Raw genomic sequence first — 21,535 nt, forward strand, 5'->3', positions numbered from 1 at the left:
CTTTAACGATATGCAAAAGGTACAAACCCCAAAGTAAATGATGATACAAGTTATCGTATCCAACGTAAATCTCTTTTCTCCGACTACAACAAACACACGGATTGTAGGCAACAGTTTACATCCTGGGATTGGTGACATAAGACCGACATTATCATAATTCCTCCCGCTTCAGCATGCAAGTTAACTCCTGTTAGCATTGCATTGTGAGCGAATCTTTCAAACATGGTAAGGAGCGTCACAATTCCGGACGATGTCACGGAGGTATTCAGACCAATCACAACGTACAGATTAGATGGCCAATCAGGGACATAGAGCTTTCAGGAAGAGAGTAAAATCTGGAGCTACAAAAATGTATGGTATGAGGAAAATAATGTTTTTTTAACCATAAACCAGGCGAACACATTGTATTATACCAAATATACAAAATAACATTGTTTTTTTACCAATGAAATAGGTGCTCTTTAATATGTGTTAAGATATGTCAGTGCAAGGTGTCCTTAAATGAAGGCAGCACAAACATGCCTTGTCCGAAAAACCACCACATAGTGCGTAACTTGGTGCATAGACATACAGAACAATTCAGCAATGAAATGAGCGCTAAAGATCACTTTAGCGAGCACCCACACTAAACACCCACCCTAACACACTGTAGGTGTCTTTTACACAGAGAAGATCCCCTCACAGCTTTCTCATGTAATTCCATAATAGCCTTTGATTTATAAGATGATCATCTACAGCACAACAAAGGTACCAGACGCATTACAGCAGCATGCAAAATTACCGTAATGAGTCTCGTGTATAACACATCCAATTCCAAGTCATTAACGGCTTCACACGGGCATCATTATAATACATATTGCATGTAAAAACTTGCCACTTCATATTGCTTAATAACGTTACGTAAAAATATACAGACTCAACACTGGTTTGCCTGGAGGTACAATTAAATTCCCATTGTACACAATAAACCATTAATCTTCATACTGACTTTTTCTGACTTAGGTCTGTGTGTAAGTGTCACAGATTTCCTAATGCACCTCATATAAATGCTGACTTTAGCAGGAGATAATGAATGGATGAGAATAATGAATTGTGGGTAATTACTGGGAGGAGGCGTGGCTTCCTCCACACATAAGTACACCTGCTGAAAGATGCAGAGATTACATCACAATACACAACAGTTACAGTACAGTACATTCATAATTTAAAAATATCTTTGTGTGATTTTATTTGAAGCTGGAATTGTGCTTCATCGTAAATATTGTGTTTTAAATTAAATGTCTATGGTTTTGGTGACTACAACACTACAGTAGTTTATCATCAGGACTATGACGCACACACTTTTTCGTGTACGTGCACGAATAACAGTGTCATATTAAGAGCAGCACAAAGCCATCCAGACACAGTTCATCGAGCATCAAGTCACCCTTATGGCAGTTTGTTAAAGATGTAACAGATAATGGTAAAGGTTATATAAGAGTTTATTATCTACTGTACATCCCGCTGTGTTCGGATAGTAAATCTTTCCTCGGCCTGGCCAGTACCCTATATAAATAAATCCTGTTTGCCTTAATCGAAACTCCCAAACCATATGTGAGACAAATTAAATGCGTTTAATTTGACTAAACAAACCGCTGGCATCAATCTCTGACCTTAACATAGAGACGTTATATATCTGAACAACCACAGGATTGCCAACTAAATGACGCCAGCTGGTGTTTGGGGACGTTTGGACGGTCATTAAGTTAAAATAATGAACAACGTAATATGTTTAGGATAAAATGAGCATCTCTATTTAATAAGTCACTCATTTGATTGAACAGCATCTCTGCTGGGTTTCATTAGCTTTACACTAAAGCCCACAAGGTTACATTAAACATATTTAAAATTACAACTAGATTGAGATGCACCAATATTAAATATTTACCTTTATAGTGCATTACAGCTATATAAAATACATTGGGAATGCATGTACAGAACTCGACCAATAGCAGATTGGGCAGGTGTGCAATGCAACAGGACAACTGACTGAAAAGTCGTACAGTTTTGTTTAATAATACAACATAAGAATAAGTAGTGAATACGCATTCAGAACAAGATAATGAAGCTATTTTTAAAATGTCAGTATATTATGACGTCAACACAGCCAGCGTCTCCATCCTATAGACGGTTTTAGCAGTAACAACATAAAAAATTGCTTTCGTGGAACAAACAAGTAGATTACCTTAGTTCATATATCATAGCTAAAGCGTTTCAAAAACTTCACTGAGCTAACGTTACAGTGTAAAATGTGTACTATATAATATACAATATTAACTACAGATCAGCTGCCAAACCTCCACAAAGCGGTTATCCATGATCGCCTTCTCCCCTCGTCTTTAGGAAACTAAAACATTTGTTATTTTCGACAAGGTATTTTTTTACAGAGTTCAGTTTAGCCACTAGTAAGACCATTAAAGGGGTCATAGCATGAAAATTCAACTTTTTTCATGTTTAAGTGCTATAATTGGGGCCCCACACTGCAAAAAATGACTTTCAAGAAAAAAATTCTTAGTATTTTTGTCTTGTTTTCAGTAAAAATATTTTAAAATTCCTAAATTACGATGTTTTTTCTTGATGAGCAAAATGACCCAAGAAAATAAGTTTAGTTTTAAGACCAAAATATAAAATTTAAGTGATTTTGTGCATAAAACAAACAAAAAAAAAACCATATGCCAATGGGGTAAGCAAATTCTTCTCAAATTTTTCTTGAATTTAGTGTTTAAGAAAAATTTTCAAGATTTTTTGCTTACCCCATTGGCAGATTTTTTTGCTTGTTTCATGCACAAAATCACTTAAGTTTGATATTTTTGGTCTAAAAATTTCACTTGTTTTCGTTGGTTGTTTTGCTCATCAAGAAAGGCATCTTAATTTGGGAATTTTTGGATGTTTTTACTGAAAACCAGACAAAAATACTATGATTTTTTTTTCTTAAAATCATTTTTTGCAGGGCAGTGAAGAGATAAATAATTGACAGCACAATTGAGTTTCAATTTCAACAAACCACCATCATTGCAATCAGTGTTTGCATCAGCTCATTTGCATTTTAAAGGATACACCCAAAAACTGCACATTTTTGCTCAGGCCTGACGTGTACATTTTAACATACTATGATAAATTATCTGTGGCGTATTTTGATTTAAAATTTCACATACGCACTCTGGGAACACCACAGACTTAATTTACATCTCTAAAAAAACTTATTTTATGACCCCTTTAAACAAACTGAGACCGGAAGTTAAGTTCCGCCCACCGCCACAACGCACGTGCGTCCGATGAAATCGTCTATAAATCTGCGTAAACAAAAACAGGTAGGCTATGATTTTCAATACGTATCACTTTAAATTTTGTCTCTTCCTCACAAAAAGCTTTCGTATGGCTTTGGAGTATACTGTAAATATAGCACACGTGTCGAATTAATATTTTTATGATTCATTTTTCACAACCGTGAGCCCAATTTCATTGGACGTTTTACCGTACAAATAACATGTCAGGATAAAAATTTTGACAAATAAAAAATGATATGGTTTCGGACTGACATTAGGTTGAGTAAATGATGACAGAATAGTAAAGTTTGTCTGTCTTTGTCTCTTAACTGCAGGTGTATTGTTGTTGTAATGGCGCGATTACACCGCTAGACGCCGCCACATTGACATGCAATCCATCAGTTTTTTAGAGGCGTGAGCGGCGTGCGCAATGAGTCCGTGGGACGGGGGAGATGCTGTTTATTGTAGGTCTTCATTCGCTCTTTCTTCTCTACTTATTTTTCTCTTCACGATACCCATCGCTACCTGTGCGTGAGAACCGGGCCAATAAGGCGGGGCAGGTGCAACCCGCTGAGAACACGGACTCCTTCCCCATCGGGATAGTGACCGACCAACCCCACCTGCGGAGTCTCATCTGCGCCACGGGTGCACAAATAGGATGTTATGCAACAAGCACACCTTCAGCTAGTGTGACACTTACTCGAGTGGGTACCAGGTGCATCTTCAAGACTCAAAGGAGAGAAACAATCTTGTTTTAAAGGCACACATCCACGACGCTTTCTCCCAAGAGCAAATCTTTCACTGTGCAAGCCACTCGAGCATGCATGGTGAATTTATAAGTTTTATTTGGCATGAATGTTTTGCATTGTCAAAGCATTATATATGTGCATGCATACAGTATACACACCATAACAGCTCCAGTGCTTTCTATACCCCAACCCACCCACCCCACCCGTGGGGCAATGTCTCAAAGCACGTCACCGCGCGCGCGCGCGCGTATGTGTGGAGGGAGAGAAAGTAGATGTGCAGACAACCTGCTCGCGCGTAATTCTAGTATGACTCTCCGCCGAGCAACGACACAATAAACACTTACGGAACCGCAAGAGTTTACCCGGCGGAGTAACAATAACCACTGAGATCACGTCAGCCTATCCAACCAGGAGAACATCATCAGTTAGCAGCCATGTATCTGAACAGGGAGGAGGGCTACTACAGCAAAGGTTAGTGATTTATTTATTTTTACCTAAAACTTGTTGGAGTACCTTCGTATGGAGAGGTGCTGGCACGCGCAGGCTGGTCCGGCGGGGTGGCACGAGAGGGTTTTGGGATGGTGTAGTTGGCACGATCAAACAGTTGTTTGCTGTCACGGGGTCATCGCCCCCTTGCCCCCCGTGTTTTATACATAGGCACGCGCTGAATGTTTTACATTGTTACGCGCTCAATTGCATTGCCAACGGGCATTCGCGTGGCAATGCTGCGTTGTTGCACATTTGATAGGAGGAAAAAAACTTTGATTTGAGGTCCCGTGCACTTGCATTGAAGGTCTTTGTTATTGCATAATGAAATACATCGCTTCGGAAGTACTTGGTGTGCCCGATGCGCGCTTCTTTGATGCATTTTTCCTTGATATACCCTGACACCGAGAGACTTGATAAAGGACATATGACTAAATCACAAGGTCATAGCATCTCAAATCGTGGCTAGACACTGCGTCTCTTCTCAGTTACGCGCAACATCACCGCGACATTATAGCAATCCTCGTGCATCCTTATGATATTACGTGGGCGCCTTGCTGGTGGCTGTTATTTATGTTATTTCTCCCACGTGTTTCCGAAGCGTGATTCCCCGTAAATTCACGGGGCGTCCACTATAATTTTCTCCGGTGTCCCTCCCACGGTAAATGAATAGCTCCGGGGCTCCGGACGGACGGGAGGTGATTGGAATTACGAGCGCAAAAGCGTTCGGGCTGTGCCAGCAACACCTGCTGCTAAACATAAAGAAAAGACATAAAGAAAAATGCCTCAAATGTTTGAGGAGGGGTAATGGCAGTGTGGATGTAACAGGCGTGAATACGACTGTGTGGGTTTGAATAGAGAAGGCGGTCACGGATGAGTCCCCAACTATAATACGAGCCATATAGAGAACAATTTTGGACACAGAATTGTCTCAGAATTTTAAAGAAAGGCTTTAATTTTTTCATTGTCAAACTTTGATATGCAAAAAAACGAATTTATTTATCCCAATGAATACATATTGAGCCTGTCAATCTTTATGTCCTTAATATAAGTAAATGTGACGTTCAGCCAGAGTTTGCTTATTTGCAGATGTTTAGAAACATTTTAAGATCGTTTTGCATCAGTTTCACCCAGTCTGGGCTTACCTTTATAGCTGTTAGTAAAGCTCTTGTAGTAGGTGTGTGTTTGTGGAGAGTTTAAGTGACGTCAAATTTCGCCGTTGAGCGGCTCTGAATTCTTCGCGCGTGTCAAGGTGGAGGCGGGAAGCGCGAGTTCGATCTTAAACTGAAGGGATTTCTCTGTAATGTTTACAGTTATTTTACCGAATGGTCGTTATTTTTACGAGTTAATTGAGGTAAATGAGGTAAGTTTCTGCTAGTACGGTCACATGAACGCAACTGTGCGTTCATTAATTGTGTTTGATTAAAACTCCATAAGTGTTGTATAACAGGCCGTTAATGAGGGAAATAACTCATTTTGAGTCGCGAGAATCGAACTACGAACAGACTGTATACACAAGGCACAATCTGGAATCGTGTCAAAAATTTTTCCATGCTTGTTACTCACCATTTAGTGACTTAATAAGGAGCTCAAATGCAAGTCCAGGTTTAAGTGGATTTTTTAAGAGAATGTATTTGATGAACCTATAATAGCCTAATTTTTGACTGATGTGGCGTTTAGCGGCTTTTACATCTGAGCTCATATGACCTCATATAGAGATACATGTAAGGTTGATTTGATTTTCATAGAAGCTTTAAACAAAGCAGAAGTCTTGCAGGTATTATATGTCTTCTGTTAACCCCGAGTAAAATGTTATTACACAGTGGTTGCTCTTTCATAGCTCAGGAGATTTCTTAGATGTGTATCAACGATGTCTCAGATGTTTCTCCTAAAATAACATAGAGCTGTACAATTAAAGGATTAGTCATTTTTCTTTAAAAAAAAATCCAGATAATTTACTCACCATCATGTCATCCAAAATACTGATGTCTGTCTTTGTTCAGTCGAGAAGAAATTATGTTTTTTGAGGAAAACATTCCAGGTTCTTTCTCATTTTAATGGACTTTAATGGACCCCAACACTTAACAGTTTTAATGCAGTTTAAAATTGGAGTTTCAACGCAGCGTCAAAGGACTTTAAACGATCCCAAACGAGGCATAATGGTATTATCTAGTGAAACGATTGTCATCTTTGGCACTTTTAAACCACAACTTCTCTTCTTTATCCGGCTGTGTGACGAGCCAGCGCGAACTCACGTAATTGCGTATTGACGTCAAAAAGTCACGTGTTAGATATATGAAACGCACATTTGCGGACCATTTTAAACAAAAAACTGACACAAAGACACTAATTAGTATCTTTCGACATACAACAACGTCGAATCGGTCCTCTTTCTCCACACTTGTAAACACAGTTGGGCGTAGTTTCGATACGTCATCCGTGACCTCTTGATGTGATGACGTATTACGCGAGGTCGCCCTGGCGCGTCACAGGACCGGAGGAAGACAAGAAGTTGTGGTTTAAAAGTGCATATTATTTATTTTTCTTGCCAAAAATGACATCGTTTCGCTAGATAAGACCCTTATGCTTTGTTTGGGATCGTTTAGAGTCCTTTAACACTGCAATTTTAAACTGAATTAAAACTGTTAAGTGTTGGGGTCCATTAAAGTCCATAAAAATGAGAAAAATCCTGGAATGTTTTCCTCAAAAAACACAATTACTTCTCGACTGAACAAAGAAAGAGATCAATATTTTGGATGAAATTGTGGTGTGTAAATTATCTGGATTTTTTTTTTTTAAATGGACTAATCTTTTATTGTAATTTTTTATTGTTATATTCTGGATTTGTGTAAATTTGATAAGAAATGTTTGAGTTTATATTAAATCTTTTGTAATATTGACTGTATTGGCAAATTGTGAGCTTAGTTTATGACATTGTTAAGATCTCATCTATTAAAACTCTAAAGGAGACATTTGTGAGATTTCTGGATCTTTTTCTCAGAAGAAATATCTGATACACCAAAGATTAAAGGCGGAGTCCATGATGTTTGAAAGCCAATGTTGATATTTGAAATCACCTAAACAAACACGCCCCTACCCCAATAGAATCTGGACCCTCTGTTGATAGACCCACCCCACACATATGCAACCCGGCATTTGATTTGATTTGATTGGCTATAAATGTGTTTTGGTAGTCGGCCCGTCTCCTCTTCCAACGCGTTTTTCAAACATCGTGGACTCCGCCTTTAATTTATTCTCAATTTAATCTCATTGATGTTTAGGAGAAATAACTGAGATATTACAGAAATGTCATCTTTGACACTTCTTACAGGAATGTAGCTTCTGCTAAGCAAGCTTAAATTCATGCGTGGTTGTTTTTAGAAATGTGTCAGACTATTTATAATAACACAATTCGAGTGTACATTGCAATCTCAGCACTGCCTCTAAGAGCCCTAAAGGGGACATTAATGTAAACTGCTTTCTATGGCCATGTTTTTTAGGTCATTTACTGTCATAGTGAAGCAACAGTTCAAACAAATCTGGCAGAGTATTTTATTTAAAGTCAACCTGTTTATAGGTAGTTAAATCTCTCACCCCCTTGAGTATTTAATGATTGTTTCTGCAAAAACACTTGCTTAATATCTACAATATACTCGCTTGCCAGGCATTTACAGCAGCGGTTATGTAGGCTACTTGTGCATATATTTTTATGGCTTGTGGCTTTTTGGGCCATAATTTTTTTCTTATTTAACATTTACAGTAGCATTGTACATTAACCGCCCTCATGGATGATAGTATGCGTGTGTGTGTTTGTGTAAATATGATGAATGTGTTATACAGAGGCACAAAAGAAGGAGGGATATAATGTTTAGAAATGATTGACAGTTCATGTATTATTCATGCAATCCTGTTGATCTGGAAGAGGAAGAGACACACAGACAGAGGGAAAAAATTGACAAATTGTCCCTAGCTGTACTGTACCTCCATAGATTGATCTCGCATGAATGTCTGCACTTACATGTGAAAAAACTAACAAGTTGCGCATCTATACTGCAAAATTATAACAGATAGTCAGGGTCGCCCTGGGGGGATTAGTACGATTCTAAGGGCCCGCGCACATTTGGGGCCCCCAGAGATTATTTTTCACTGCCGTGGTTTTACGTAGCATAATGACTAGAGTCACTAGCTGCGTCCCAATTCACCTACTTGTACTATGCCTTAAAGGAAAACACCACTGTTTTTCAATATTTTACTATGTTCTTACCTCAACTTAGATCTTTTTTAATTATTGTACAGCGCTTCTTAACGTGTTAGCATTTAGCCTAGCCCCATTCATTCCTATGGCTCCAAACAAAAGTTTTATTTTGTGCCACCATACTTACTCGTGTAACTACTCATGTAACAGTCTTTAAATAGGGAAAACATGGACGTGTTTGGTGGCTTCTAAATTCTTCCCTGTTTGGAACCATAGGAATGAATGCGGCTAGGCTAAATGCTAACACATTCATGAGGCGCTGTACAAAGATTAAGTGCACGCATTGAATAAAGATAGTTATGTATTAATTTGTCTAAGTTGAGGTAAGAACATAGTAAAATATTGAAAAAATGTGATGTTTTCCTTTAATAGTACGAAATAGTCCATAGATATTGAAAATTTTAGTTTTAGCAATCTGCTCGGTATGTGTTTGTACAGTCTCTCTCTTTCTCTACTGTAGGTTACTCTGAAGAAGTATTCCCATTCAATTTTCAGTCTGACCTTCGAGGTTGATGCTGGGAATGAATTTGTTCATGTAAAAGATTTGTTCAAAACCCGTTCACAACTTGAAACACTACTAATAGATGGACATAATTATGTCTGTACATCATCCAGTGAACTGCGTGGCCATTATCTGCCCTGGGATTTGTTGCTTTTAGCCTTAAGAGGTATAAAACCTTCTAAAAACCTTTAAAAGGCTTGACCGAAGATGGCCGCAGAGCCCTTTGAGAGACGGCCCTTTGACCCGTCGTTCCTTAGAAAATTACTCACAGTACCTGAACTCAGACAACATGGGATAGTAATTGGAAACCAGTACCCAGCTTTTATAGGAGGGATAAGTGAGAGGGTGCATTGATTTTAAGCTGTGTACGATCCAGCTCGCTGTTATAAGAAAAAGGAAATTGATTCTGAATTTGAGCCTCTTCATCTTAATAAATATTAGATAGCAAATTTGGCAGCTAATGAATACGCCCACATGTTTTCGAGTTTGAGTGCCTCCTTACGATTCTTTGGAAATTATTTTTTGCATTCCCTTCGCAGGCCAATCTCATTCTCTGTACACGATTGGTTTTATTGGCAAATGAAAGTGTGGACATGACCTTGAATGAAGTGCAACAGCCTTGATGTTCATTTTCATGGTTGAATTTAACAGAAAAATGCGCCTTAACAATCATCCTCAATGGTGCTCAAAACAAATTGAGTGACCTTAATATTGAAAAGGATTTCCAATTGTTTCTTTCCTATTGCAGTTGTCGTGATGGCAGCAACATTCGTTGTAACAGTAAAATAAGTAATAAGTATTCTGTTTTGAAGGACATTTTCTTACTTAAAGTCGCCCTGTGGTAAAAAGTATGTGTGCTGTTTTTCATATGCTTTAAGCAGGGTTCCCACAGTTCCTTGAAATCCTTGAAAGTTAGTGAATCTGGGAGAAAAAAATGCAAGGCCCTGGGAAGTTTTTGAAAATATGCATACATAGATGCAGGTCATTAAAAGTGCTTGAATCTATTTTATGCAAGACGTTTTTTGGAAAAAATCCACATTATTCCCTGTGTAGTGTAGGATAGTATCATAAAATTCTAGACTTTTAAGCACACATGCTAAACTGTTCGCTTTAAATGCTTTTATCTTCTGTATGTGAATGTTTTTTGCATAGTTGTGTTTGACACATGAAAACGTCTCGGGTTACGTATGTAACTGTTGTTCCCTGAGAAGGGAACGAGATGCTGCGTCTCCCTTGCCATACTTCCTGCGTCCCTGTAACGCCGTCTTTGGCAATATTTTAGATAGCGATATACTTCCTGGCTCTCGCTTCACCCTGTCTTTGTCATTAAGCCTCACCATTGGTTGAATTTGATATACACATCCAGACGCACTTACCCATGGAAACGTTCCCAAAGTGTCACCGCAGTGACGCAGCACGAGTTCCCTCAAAAGGGAACTGTAACAATGTATCTTAAAAGGTAACACAATGTAACCTTGCTTTCACTTGAAATGTGTCCCCACATTTAGTCCTTGAATTTGAGGGTATTGGACCTGGAAAGTCCTTGAAAGGTCCTTGAATTTGAAGTTTACTAAGATGTGGGAACCCTGTTTAAGAGAAACCATGTGCAATTTTTATTATTCAACAACTTTGCTGAGTATTTTCTCCATAAAATTAGAACGATTTTCTACGACACAAATGTAACCAGTCACATCAACACGGTTGAACGAGTGAATCAGGCATATGTGACGTGCCGTTGGGTTCATCCTACCTAAGCCGGCAAATTTAAAATGTTTTGTGAAGTTTTTTTGTTAATAAATATTCTTTGTTTTTGTGGCCTTCCTCATTTGTCACGGCCTGAGCCAGTCGTGACAAATATGGGGGCTCGTCCGGGATTCGAACCTAGGACCTCTCGCAAAGAATATTTATTAATGAAAAAACTTCACAAAACATTTTGAATAAGGAAAAATCCCTTCGGGAAACATATTTTAAAATAAAACTACATACTTAACACAAGCGCAAATATCCAAAGTAACCATAACTGAACTATACCAAGGTAAGTGGGCAAACAAACGTTGAACGCAAAAAATAACCAAGGGCCAAAAAGGGTAACAGAAATATGAGCGCCGTATTACAACATCACACAGATTTTAATAGTGATCAACAGGTGTTAAAAAATTACGATAATAGTGAAGACCCATCCCACTGCCGGCTAAGGTAGAATGAACCCAACGGCACGTCACACATTTCTATGGATGCCACATAGACTTGATGCTGAAACGATTGCAGCACTGAGTACAGGCGGGGACTAATTTGCATATTCACAGACTCATTTATACTAAATGAGGCAAGGGTGTAGAGTTACATGCAAGCTATTTTTTGCAAAACACTTTGGAAAAGGGATTCTTGTAACCTATAAGCAGTAAGGGGCGTGTCTTCTAAACAACATCGTTGGCTTGGTTGCGTATGTGTGGGGCGGATCTATCAAAAGAAGGTCCAGATTCTATATTGGGGTAGTGGTGTGTTTGTTTAGGTGATTTCAAATGTCACCATTGGCTTTCAGAGATCATGCACCAGCCTTTAAATCATGAAGAAATTACTGTCACAGAAAAAACTTACATATGATGCTCAAAGTGTATTTTTTAAGAGATAAAATTATCGACTACAGGGGGACTTTAATTTTAAAATTTTTTAAACCATCAACAAGTCTGGATTAATGAAACGATTGTTAATAACACCTCACTATCAGATCCAGTGCTCAGATGAGAGATTAGAAGTCTGTCAATCATATTGATTAATGCTAATTTCAACCCCGGGGTCGGACTGAATCAAAACAGTGGCGCAACGCCTCAGTCAACAATGACAAATATTTTCCAGATGAACTGTGTGAAATCATATCTTCTGAGGCAGTATTTATCATTTGACAAATCCATGGCACTAGTGGGCATTAATGTAATTTGCAGCAATGTAACGGTCATTAAAATGATTAGCATGGAAAGGGACAAGACGGAAATTGAGAATAGGAGAGAGACAGCGAGCTCTGACTTTACCTTACATCACATATACTAAAACTGGGAGGTACAGTACAGTATACACCAAACAACGAGCACTGTGACTGTGTCATATGGTAGAGATTTTTTGAGCTTGTTATCAACATAAAGTTGTTAATAGAGAATTCACCTGATGCGCTGTCAGTGTGCGTGCCGATTAAATGTAATGTTGTGAAGTTGTTTATATACGGATGTCAGACTTGTCATATTTTTTAATTAAAGAATAATTGTATCTCTTGCTCCGTCAAGTTTAGATTAAAACGAGAACATCAAATTATCTTATTTAAAAAAAGGCATTACTTAGGCTGTTTATTTAATATATAATCAAATTCTGGGAAAAATGCGGTACTGTGATGACTCATACGGTTATATCCTGTAAGTATTAAGGTCATTAGGATAAGTGCAGATTGTTATTTTGTGGTTGTTCAAATGTTAGTCTTACAGCCAACATCCTACATCTCGCTGTCATGTGCAGGACGATGGGTGTGTCCTGTTTTTGTTTGGTTGAAATGCAGATGGTGTTATTGAGACGGAGTGATTGCGAGTCCTCGCTAATGCTTGACTTTGTTTGGATGGGTGAAATTTAAATGGATGGGTTGGGCATGGTCAAGTGAGGAAAGCCTATGCTTGTGTTAGGGAGAGAGAGAGAGAGAGAGAGAGAGAGAGAAAGAGAGAAAGAGAGAGAGAGAGAGATCATAGTCCATTTTCATTAGCGGAAAAATATTCCTTCTAAATGACAAGTACAAATGGCATTATGAAATCTTAAAGTGCACCTATTTCATTGTTAAAAAACAACGTTATTTTGTGTATTTGGTTTAATACATTGTGTTTGAGTGGTTTATGGTTAAAAAAAAACATTATTTTCCACATAAATTTTTGTAGCTCCAAATTAGGGGTGGCACGGTTCACAAAAGCCCACGGTTCGATTCGCATCACGGTTTTCGGTTCTTTACGGTTCTTGTTTACATTTTTTTTTTTTATTGTTAACACTACAGAATTTGACTTCAGCATATAATATATAGCTTAATTATTCTCAATTTAGGGTGCAGTATTAACAAAATTGTTATATCATGTAATCATGCACAAACTGAATTTAACTTGACTTTAAAGGCGGAGTCCATGATGTTTGAAAGCCAATGTTGATATTTGAAATCAACTAAACAAACACGCCCCTACCCCAATAGAATCTGGACCTTCTCTTGATAGACACATACGCAACCCGGCAAGGATGTCGGTTAGTAGACACGCTCCTTACTGCTGATTGGCTATAAGTGTGTTTTGGTAGTCGGCCCGTCTCCTTTTCCAAAGCATTTTTCAAACATCGTGGACTCCGCCTTTAAGGACATTATTGTGATCATCTCATGAGATTGTTATATAGCAAAAGAGAAGACATTGATGACTTTTCATTTACTTGGCAAAAAAGAAGAATGTGTATTGCTATCTCTACAGGAACTTACCTTTTTAGCACACAAATATTGAATTTGAAGAACACAAAGATTAAACTGAAGAATTAACTTCGAAGCATTTATCAAACTGCCAACTTCAGTGTAGCTTTAAGCCTTGTTTATACTCGACGTGTCCACACGAGCGCGAGGGTGTGCGCGGCAAAAATGACGTCAACGCGGAGTGGGCGGTAGTGCACGTTTAGTGCGCGAGATCCCATTTCGCTTGCCGGTGTGCACGTCAAATTTTGTAACTTTGCGCGCGGCTCTGCAACCCAACAAACACGAGTTCCAGGCGAATCTAGCCGAGCATGACGTTTCATCATGCCGGCACCCAGTCTGTGCGTCGAGTACAAACACCTCCCCAAATGGAGGCTTGCGCTGTGGAGCCAGACAAAAGTATACAAGGCTTCAGGTAACATACAGGCATGATGCTACATTGCGCATGCTTTGCTGGATTTACGCTGGAAACGATAACTAATAAACACTTACACACCAAAGGAAATGTAAAATCATGAATTGGACGATAGTTCCTCTTTAAAGTGTTTCGTGAATGCAATCCTAACAGGTTTTGTGTACAGCATTTGTGTTACGTGTAAAAAGCTGTTGTGAGACGTTACACAAACTTACACACATATATAGACTTTCTACCTACATTAACTGTTTTATTTATTGTTATATTTCAACCCCTAAAAACCTATTTCGCATTTCCTATTTTATGATTAATTTCCATTAAATGTTTTAGTTTCGTACTGTATGTTAAGTATTAACAGTGTTGGTGAATTCAGACTTTACGGTTCTTATTGGAATGTTTGGTCTTTACAGCAGCTCAGGCCCTGTTTACACGAGAACGCTCGAGGGTGAAAAGGTAAAAATATTTTATCACATGTGCCTTTCGTTTACACGGCGACAGCGTTTTTGACGCTTAAAAAAGTTAACCCACCCTCCAGAGTGGAAATCTTAGAAACGCTCTACCGTCGTGTTCCTGTCTAAATGGTAAAAACGCAAAAGTCACGGTGCCTCTTATCGCGTACACGTTTACGTCACAGGCATGCGCAAGTTCAGGAAAATAACAACAAACGTGTCGGATTATTTCCATATGTTAGACCTTCTAGTTGCCATAGCACCTGTGATAAATATACAAGAGTCTTTCCAGCAGTTGTACGAAATATTCACAGCTACTATTACTGATCAGAGAAGGTGCATTATTACCTCAATTTAGGGGTGTGACGAGATCTCGTGGACGAGATCTCGCGAGCTTAAATGTGTTTCGCGAGATTACATTTGTCTCACAAGATTTCTTGTGGAGGTGCTGGCCGTTTCTCAAATAAAAGACTGCATCCTTTGGAGGTCGCATTTTTAAACTGCATTTACTTCATCACTGTCTTATTAGAGATTATTAACAATTATAAAGTTTACTAATTATTTAGTTAATCGCAAATAGTTGTAATATGCTCACGACTTGCGAATGTAATGCTCAGTTAATGATCTGAAATTTGACAGTGCATGCATTATATTTGTCTTTTACTGCGTTTGCTTTTTTTGTTTGGGTTTCCAATAATGTTCGTTTGGGAGCTCGTGTGAAGTCTGAGACGCGTTGTGTTTGTCTGTTGATCAGTGTCAGATGTGAAGTCTCAGCAGATTAAACCCTCACACAGAGTTTACATGATTTAATGTCCGCATGTTCTTGCTCAAAAAATGACAGTAGCTGTATCATTTCTAGTGTAAAGAAATGGACATATATTAAATATTAATACGGATTTAAACATTGTTTGACTAAAAATAAGCGTTTCTCTCCGTCTAAAGTGAAAGTGAAAGTGAAAACAGCGTCCGTGAGACGAGTCCTTTATCGCCCCCTGCAGGCATTTGTTATAATACATACATAATGATTTTTATTTATAGGCCACAAAATGTTGTTTAATGTAACTTGGTTTTAATACTTTATTTGAACCAATTATTATTGCATCTTCGTTATTATGTAATTTTAAATGCTACTGCACACTTGGGTCTATTTTTATTACCCCAAAATAACAAATTATTTCATTATCAGTTAGCAAAATAATTGTTAGGGCCAGTCCTTGATTAGTTAAAACATTTAAAAGAATGTGATTTCAGTTTCTTATACATGTATTTTATCATTGAGGGTTTCTTAAAAAGTGTAAAAATATTGTCTCGTCTCGTTCTCGTGTTTCGTCTCGTCTCGTGGATTAAGTGTCTCGTCACACCCCTACCTCTATTAAATTGTTGATGCTCCAATTTGTCGGAGGCAAACCAGACACATGCAGGTGCGTGGACTTGGTGTTGTTGTGTGTCAGTGCTTCACATTGCCACCTAGCCATCTGGAGTGTATACTACATCGAATATCACACACTTTTGCATCACCATATGCACGCTGATTTCCCCCAAAAAACGCTCGTATAAACGTGGAATAAAAATGCAACGCCACGTTTGTGTTTTCTCTTCAGATCGTTTCCATGTAAACGTAGCCTCAGCGGTAAAGCATTGTTTGCAGTGCAAAAGGTTGTGGGTTTGATCCCAGGGAACACACATGCTGATAAAATGTAGTCTATACCTTGTAATGCTCTGTAGTTTTTTGGAATAAAAGCATCTGCTAAATGCATAAATGTACATGTAATGTAGGCAGAACCACACACACAATATACTGCTAGTATCACCATAGGAGCTAAATATAGCCATCGTGTGAGGTCACCTGAAATAGCCGTCGAGTAGATTTTAGGTCATATTCTTTCTGAGTCCGTCTCACAGAGGAATAATAAATCAGCAAGAAATATAAAAATAATGCATCTAAGCATTGTGGCGTGAGATGGTTTTCCCTGTGGTCTTCCTAATTTAATATTGACGTAGTTCCTCTTGTTCAGTGTTATTAGGATGACCTCTTGATTTTGCTCCAAGACTAAAAGCATCATTTTGGCTTAAACCCTCCATTTGAGAGTGAGTGTATTAATTCAGTCTAAAAGTGGCATCGCAGCACTTAAGAGGAGTAGACTTGAGTTGGATCCAGACATGTTTGTCTTTCAGGGAGTGATGGAAGCCAGTACAACCTTCTCATCTTGTCTCTTCTCGTCTCATCTCGTCTTGTCTCATCTCATTTGACCTTTTGTCTTTTCTCATCTGTCATCGTCTCTCATTGTCTCATCTCTTCTCCTCTCTGTCTTTTATCATCTTGTTTTTTCATTTTAACCCTTTCGTCTCTTTTATCTCTTCACATTTGATTTGTTTTTTTCAGTTTTTCATCTCATCTTTTCTCCTCTGGCTATTTCTCATTTATCTCATCTTGTCTCTTCTCGTCTGATCTTGTCTCTTTTCGTCTCGCTTTTCTTCAGTGTTTTTTCTTTTTCATCTCATCTTTTTTCCTCTGGCTTTTTCTCATATATCTCATCTAGTTTCTTCTTGTTTGACCCTTCATCACTTCTCATCTCTTTTCTTCTCATCTTATCTCTTCATGTCTCATCTCTTCTGCTCTGTTTTTGGCTTTTTATTTTGTCTCGTCTCATCTTTTCTCATTTATCTCACCTTGTCTCTTCATGTCTTACTTTTCAGCTTTTCTCTTCTTGTCTCTTCTCGTCTGATCTTGTCTCTTCTTGTCTCTTTTCTTCAGTTTTTTTCTTTTTCATCTCATCTTTCCTCCTCTGGCTATTTCTCATTTATCTCATCTTGTCTCTTCTCGTCTGATCTTGTCTCTTTTCGTCTCGCTTTTCTTCAGTGTTTTTTCTTTTTCATCTCATCTTTTTTCCTCTGGCTTTTTCTCATATATCTCATCTAGTTTCTTCTTGTTTGACCCTTCATCACTTCTCGTCTCTTTTCTTCTCATCTTTTCTCTTCTTGTCTTCTTGTCTCATCTCTTCTCCTCACTGCCTTGTCTCGTCTCACTTTTTCTCCACTTTCTTACACTCATTTTTTATCTTCTTGTCTCTTTATTTTTGTCCTTACATCTCTTTTCATCTCATCTTATTTTGTCTCTTCTCGTCTGATCTTGTCTCTTCTTGTCTCACTTTTCTTCAGTTTTTTTCTTTTTCATCTCATCTTTCCTCCTCTGGCTATTTCTCATTTATCTCATTTTGTCTCTTCTCGTCTGATCTTGTCTCTTTTCGTCTTGCTTTTCTTCAGTGTTTTTTCTTTTTCATCTCATCTTTTTTCCTCTGGCTATTTCTCATATATCTCATCTAGTTTCTTCTTGTTTGACCCTTCATCACTTCTCGTCTCTTTTCTTCTCATCTTTTCTCTTCTTGTCTTCTTGTCTCATCTCTTCTCCTCACTGCCTTGTCTCGTCTCACTTTTTCTCCACTTTCTTACACTCATTTTTTATCTTCTTGTCTCTTTATTTTTGTCCTTACATCTCTTTTCATCTCATCTTATTTTGTCTCTTCTCGTCTGATCTTGTCTCTTCTTGTCTCACTTTTCTTCAGTTTTTTTCTTTTTCATCTCATCTTTTCTCCTCTGGCTATTTCTCATTTATCTCATCTTGTCTCTTCTTGTTTGACCTGATATCACTTTTCATCTCTTTTCTTCTGATCTTATTTCTTCATGTCTCATCTTTTTTGCTCTGTTTTTGGCTTTTTATTTTGTCTCCTGTTGTCTCCCCTTTTCTCATTTATCTCACCTTGTCTCTTCATGTCTTACTTTTAATCTGTTCTTATTTTTCTCTTCTGTTTTTTTCCTTTTTGTTATGCCTCATTTATCCTATTGCCTTTTCTCATTTCTCTCCTCTCCTCTCCTCTCCTCTCCTCTCCTCTCCTCTCCTCTCCTCTCCTCTCCTCTCCTCTCCTCTCCTCTCCTCTCCTCTCCTCTCCTCTCCTCTCCTCTCCTCTCCTCTCCTCTCCTCTCCTCTCCACTCCTCTCCTCTCCTCTCCTCTCCACTCCTCTCCTCTCCACTCCTCTCCTCTCCTCTCCTCTTATAATCTCCTCTTATTCCTTTCTCCTCTCCTCTCCACTCCTCTCCTCTCCTCTTCTCTCCTCTCCTCTCCTCTCTTATAATCTCCTCTTATTCCTTTCTCCTCTCCTCTCCACTCCTCTCCTCTCCTCTCCTCTTCTCTCCTCTCCTCTCCTCTCTTATAATCTCCTCTTATTCCTTTCTCCTCTCCTCTCCTCTTATAATCTCCTCTTATTCCTTTCTCCTCTCCTCTCCTCTCCTCTCCTCTCCTCTCCTCTCCTCTCCTCTCCTCTCCTCTCCTCTCCTCTCCTCTCCTCTCCTCTCCTCTCCTCTCCTCTCCTCTCCTCTCCTCTCCTCTCCTCTCCTCTCCTCTCCTCTCCTCTCTTTTAATCTCCTCTTATTCCTTTCCTTCTTCTCTTATTATCTCATCTTATTCCTTTTTCTCTCATCTCCTCCCATTATCTCCTCTTATTCCTTTCTCTCTCCTCTCCTCTTATAATCTCCTCTTATTCCTTTCTTTCTTCTCTTATTATCTCATCTCATTCCTTTCTCTCTCTCTCCTCTTATTATATCCTCTTATTTATTTCTCTCTCCTCTTTTTATCTCCTCTCATTTCTTTCTTTCTCCTCTCCCCTTTTATCATCTCCTCTCATTTTTGTCTCTCTCCTCTCATTATCTCCTCTAATTCCTTTCTCTCTCCACTCCTCTTATCTCCTCTTATTCCTTTCTTTCTTCTCTTATTATATCATTCCTTTCTCCTCTCCTCTCCTCTCCTTTCCTCTCCTCTTCTTTCCTCTCCTTTCCTTTCCTCTCCTCTTTTTCCTTTCCTTCTTCTCTTTTTATCTCATCGTATTCCTTTCTCTCTCATCTCCTCTTATAATCTCCTCTCATTCCTTTCTTTCTTCTCTTATTATCTCATCTCTTTTCTTTCTCTTTCCTCTTATTATCTCCTCTCATTTCTTACTTTCTCCTCTTATTATCTCCTTTCATTTCTTTCTCTCTCCTCTCCTCTTATTATATCCTCTTATTTATTTCTCTCTCCTCTTTTTATCTCCTCTCATTTCTTTCTTTCTCCTCTCCCCTTTTATCATCTCCTCTCATTTTTGTCTCTCTCCTCTCATTATCTCCTCTAATTCCTTTCTCTCTCCACTCCTCTTATCTCCTCTTATTCCTTTCTTTCTTCTCTTATTATATCATTCCTTTCTCCTCTCCTCTCCTCTCCTTTCCTCTCCTCTTCTTTCCTCTCCTTTCCTTTCCTCTCCTCTTTTTCCTTTCCTTCTTCTCTTTTTATCTCATCGTATTCCTTTCTCTCTCATCTCCTCTTATAATCTCCTCTCATTCCTTTCTTTCTTCTCTTATTATCTCATCTCTTTTCTTTCTCTTTCCTCTTATTATCTCCTCTCATTTCTTACTTTCTCCTCTTATTATCTCCTTTCATTTCTTTCTCTCTCCTCTCCTCTTATTATCTCCTCTCATTTTTTTCTCTCTCCTCTCTTATTATCTCCTCTCATCTCCTCTTATTATCTCCTCCCATTTTTTTCTCTCTCCTCTCCTCTCATCTCCTCTCATCTCCTCTTATTATCTCCTTTTATTCCTTTCTTTCTCCTCTACTCTTATAATCTCCTCTCATTCTTTTCTTACTTCTCTTATTATCTCATCTCATTCCTTTCTCTCTCTCTCCTCTTATTATATCCTCTTATTTATTTCTCTCTCCTCTTTTTATCTCCTCTCATTTCTTTCTTTCTCCTCTCCCCTTTTATCATCTCCTCTCATTTTTGTCTCTCTCCTCTCATTATCTCCTCTAATTCCTTTCTCTCTCCACTCCTCTTATCTCCTCTTATTCCTTTCTTTCTTCTCTTATTATATCATTCCTTTCTCCTCTCCTCTCCTCTCCTTTCCTCTCCTCTTCTTTCCTCTCCTTTCCTTTCCTCTCCTCTTTTTCCTTTCCTTCTTCTCTTTTTATCTCATCGTATTCCTTTCTCTCTCATCTCCTCTTATAATCTCCTCTCATTCCTTTCTTTCTTCTCTTATTATCTCATCTCTTTTCTTTCTCTTTCCTCTTATTATCTCCTCTCATTTCTTACTTTCTCCTCTTATTATCTCCTTTCATTTCTTTCTCTCTCCTCTCCTCTTATTATCTCCTCTCATTTTTTTCTCTCTCCTCTCTTATTATCTCCTCTCATCTCCTCTTATTATCTCCTCCCATTTTTTTCTCTCTCCTCTCCTCTCATCTCCTCTCATCTCCTCTTATTATCTCCTTTTATTCCTTTCTCTCTCATCTCCTCTTATAATCTCCTCTCATTCTTTTCTTACTTCTCTTATTATCTCATCTCTTTTCTTCCTCTTTCCTCTTATTATCTCCTCTCATTTTTTTCTCTCTCCTCTCTTATTATCTCCTCTCATCTCCTCTTATTATCTCCTCTCATTTTTTTCTCTCTCTTCTCCTCTCATCTCCTCTTATTATCTCCTCTTATTCCTTTCTTTCTCCTCTACTCTTATAATCTCCTCTCATTCTTTTCTTTCTTCTCTTTCTATTATCTCATCTCTTTTCTTTCTCTCTCCTCTTATTATCTCCTCTTATTTCTTTCTTTTTCCTCTTATTATCTCCTCTCATTTTTTTCTCTCTCCTCTCCTCTCCTCTTGTTATCTCCTCTCCACTCCATTCTTTAGTTTGAACGAAAATGCAGATGTGGAATTATGGGAAGAGTCTAAGGAGAGAGTAAATTGGCAGTAAAAGATACAGAACCATGAAGTGTTTAAAAAAAGATCAGAATACCAAACAGACAGGAGAGCAGCCAAAACACCTACAAGTACATAATGATGATGGGTGTATGATGCCACAAACACACAACACATTGTGGTGTGTGTGTGTGTGT

General features: G+C 38.4%; 1 protein-coding gene across 4 annotated transcripts in view; it reads left to right on the forward strand.

Moving 5' to 3' along the window:
• Positions 1-3,718: 3,718 nt before the first annotated feature.
• LOC141364358 (synaptotagmin-7-like) overlaps positions 3,719-21,535 on the forward strand; it is a 122,778-nt gene continuing 104,961 nt past the window's right edge. For 2 of the 4 annotated variants that reach the window (XM_073868943.1, XM_073868947.1), the window contains exon 1: positions 3,734-4,525. In XM_073868943.1, the coding sequence (XP_073725044.1) occupies positions 4,489-4,525 (37 nt within the window). In that variant the 5' untranslated portion in view covers positions 3,734-4,488. Of the gene's footprint in view, positions 4,526-21,535 lie in introns of all 4 variants that reach the window. The other 2 variants (XM_073868944.1, XM_073868945.1) reach the window with 2 other exon arrangements.

This window comes from Misgurnus anguillicaudatus, chromosome 6 (assembly GCF_027580225.2).
Source record: "Misgurnus anguillicaudatus chromosome 6, ASM2758022v2, whole genome shotgun sequence".
NCBI classification, from domain to species: domain Eukaryota; kingdom Metazoa; phylum Chordata; class Actinopteri; order Cypriniformes; family Cobitidae; genus Misgurnus; species Misgurnus anguillicaudatus.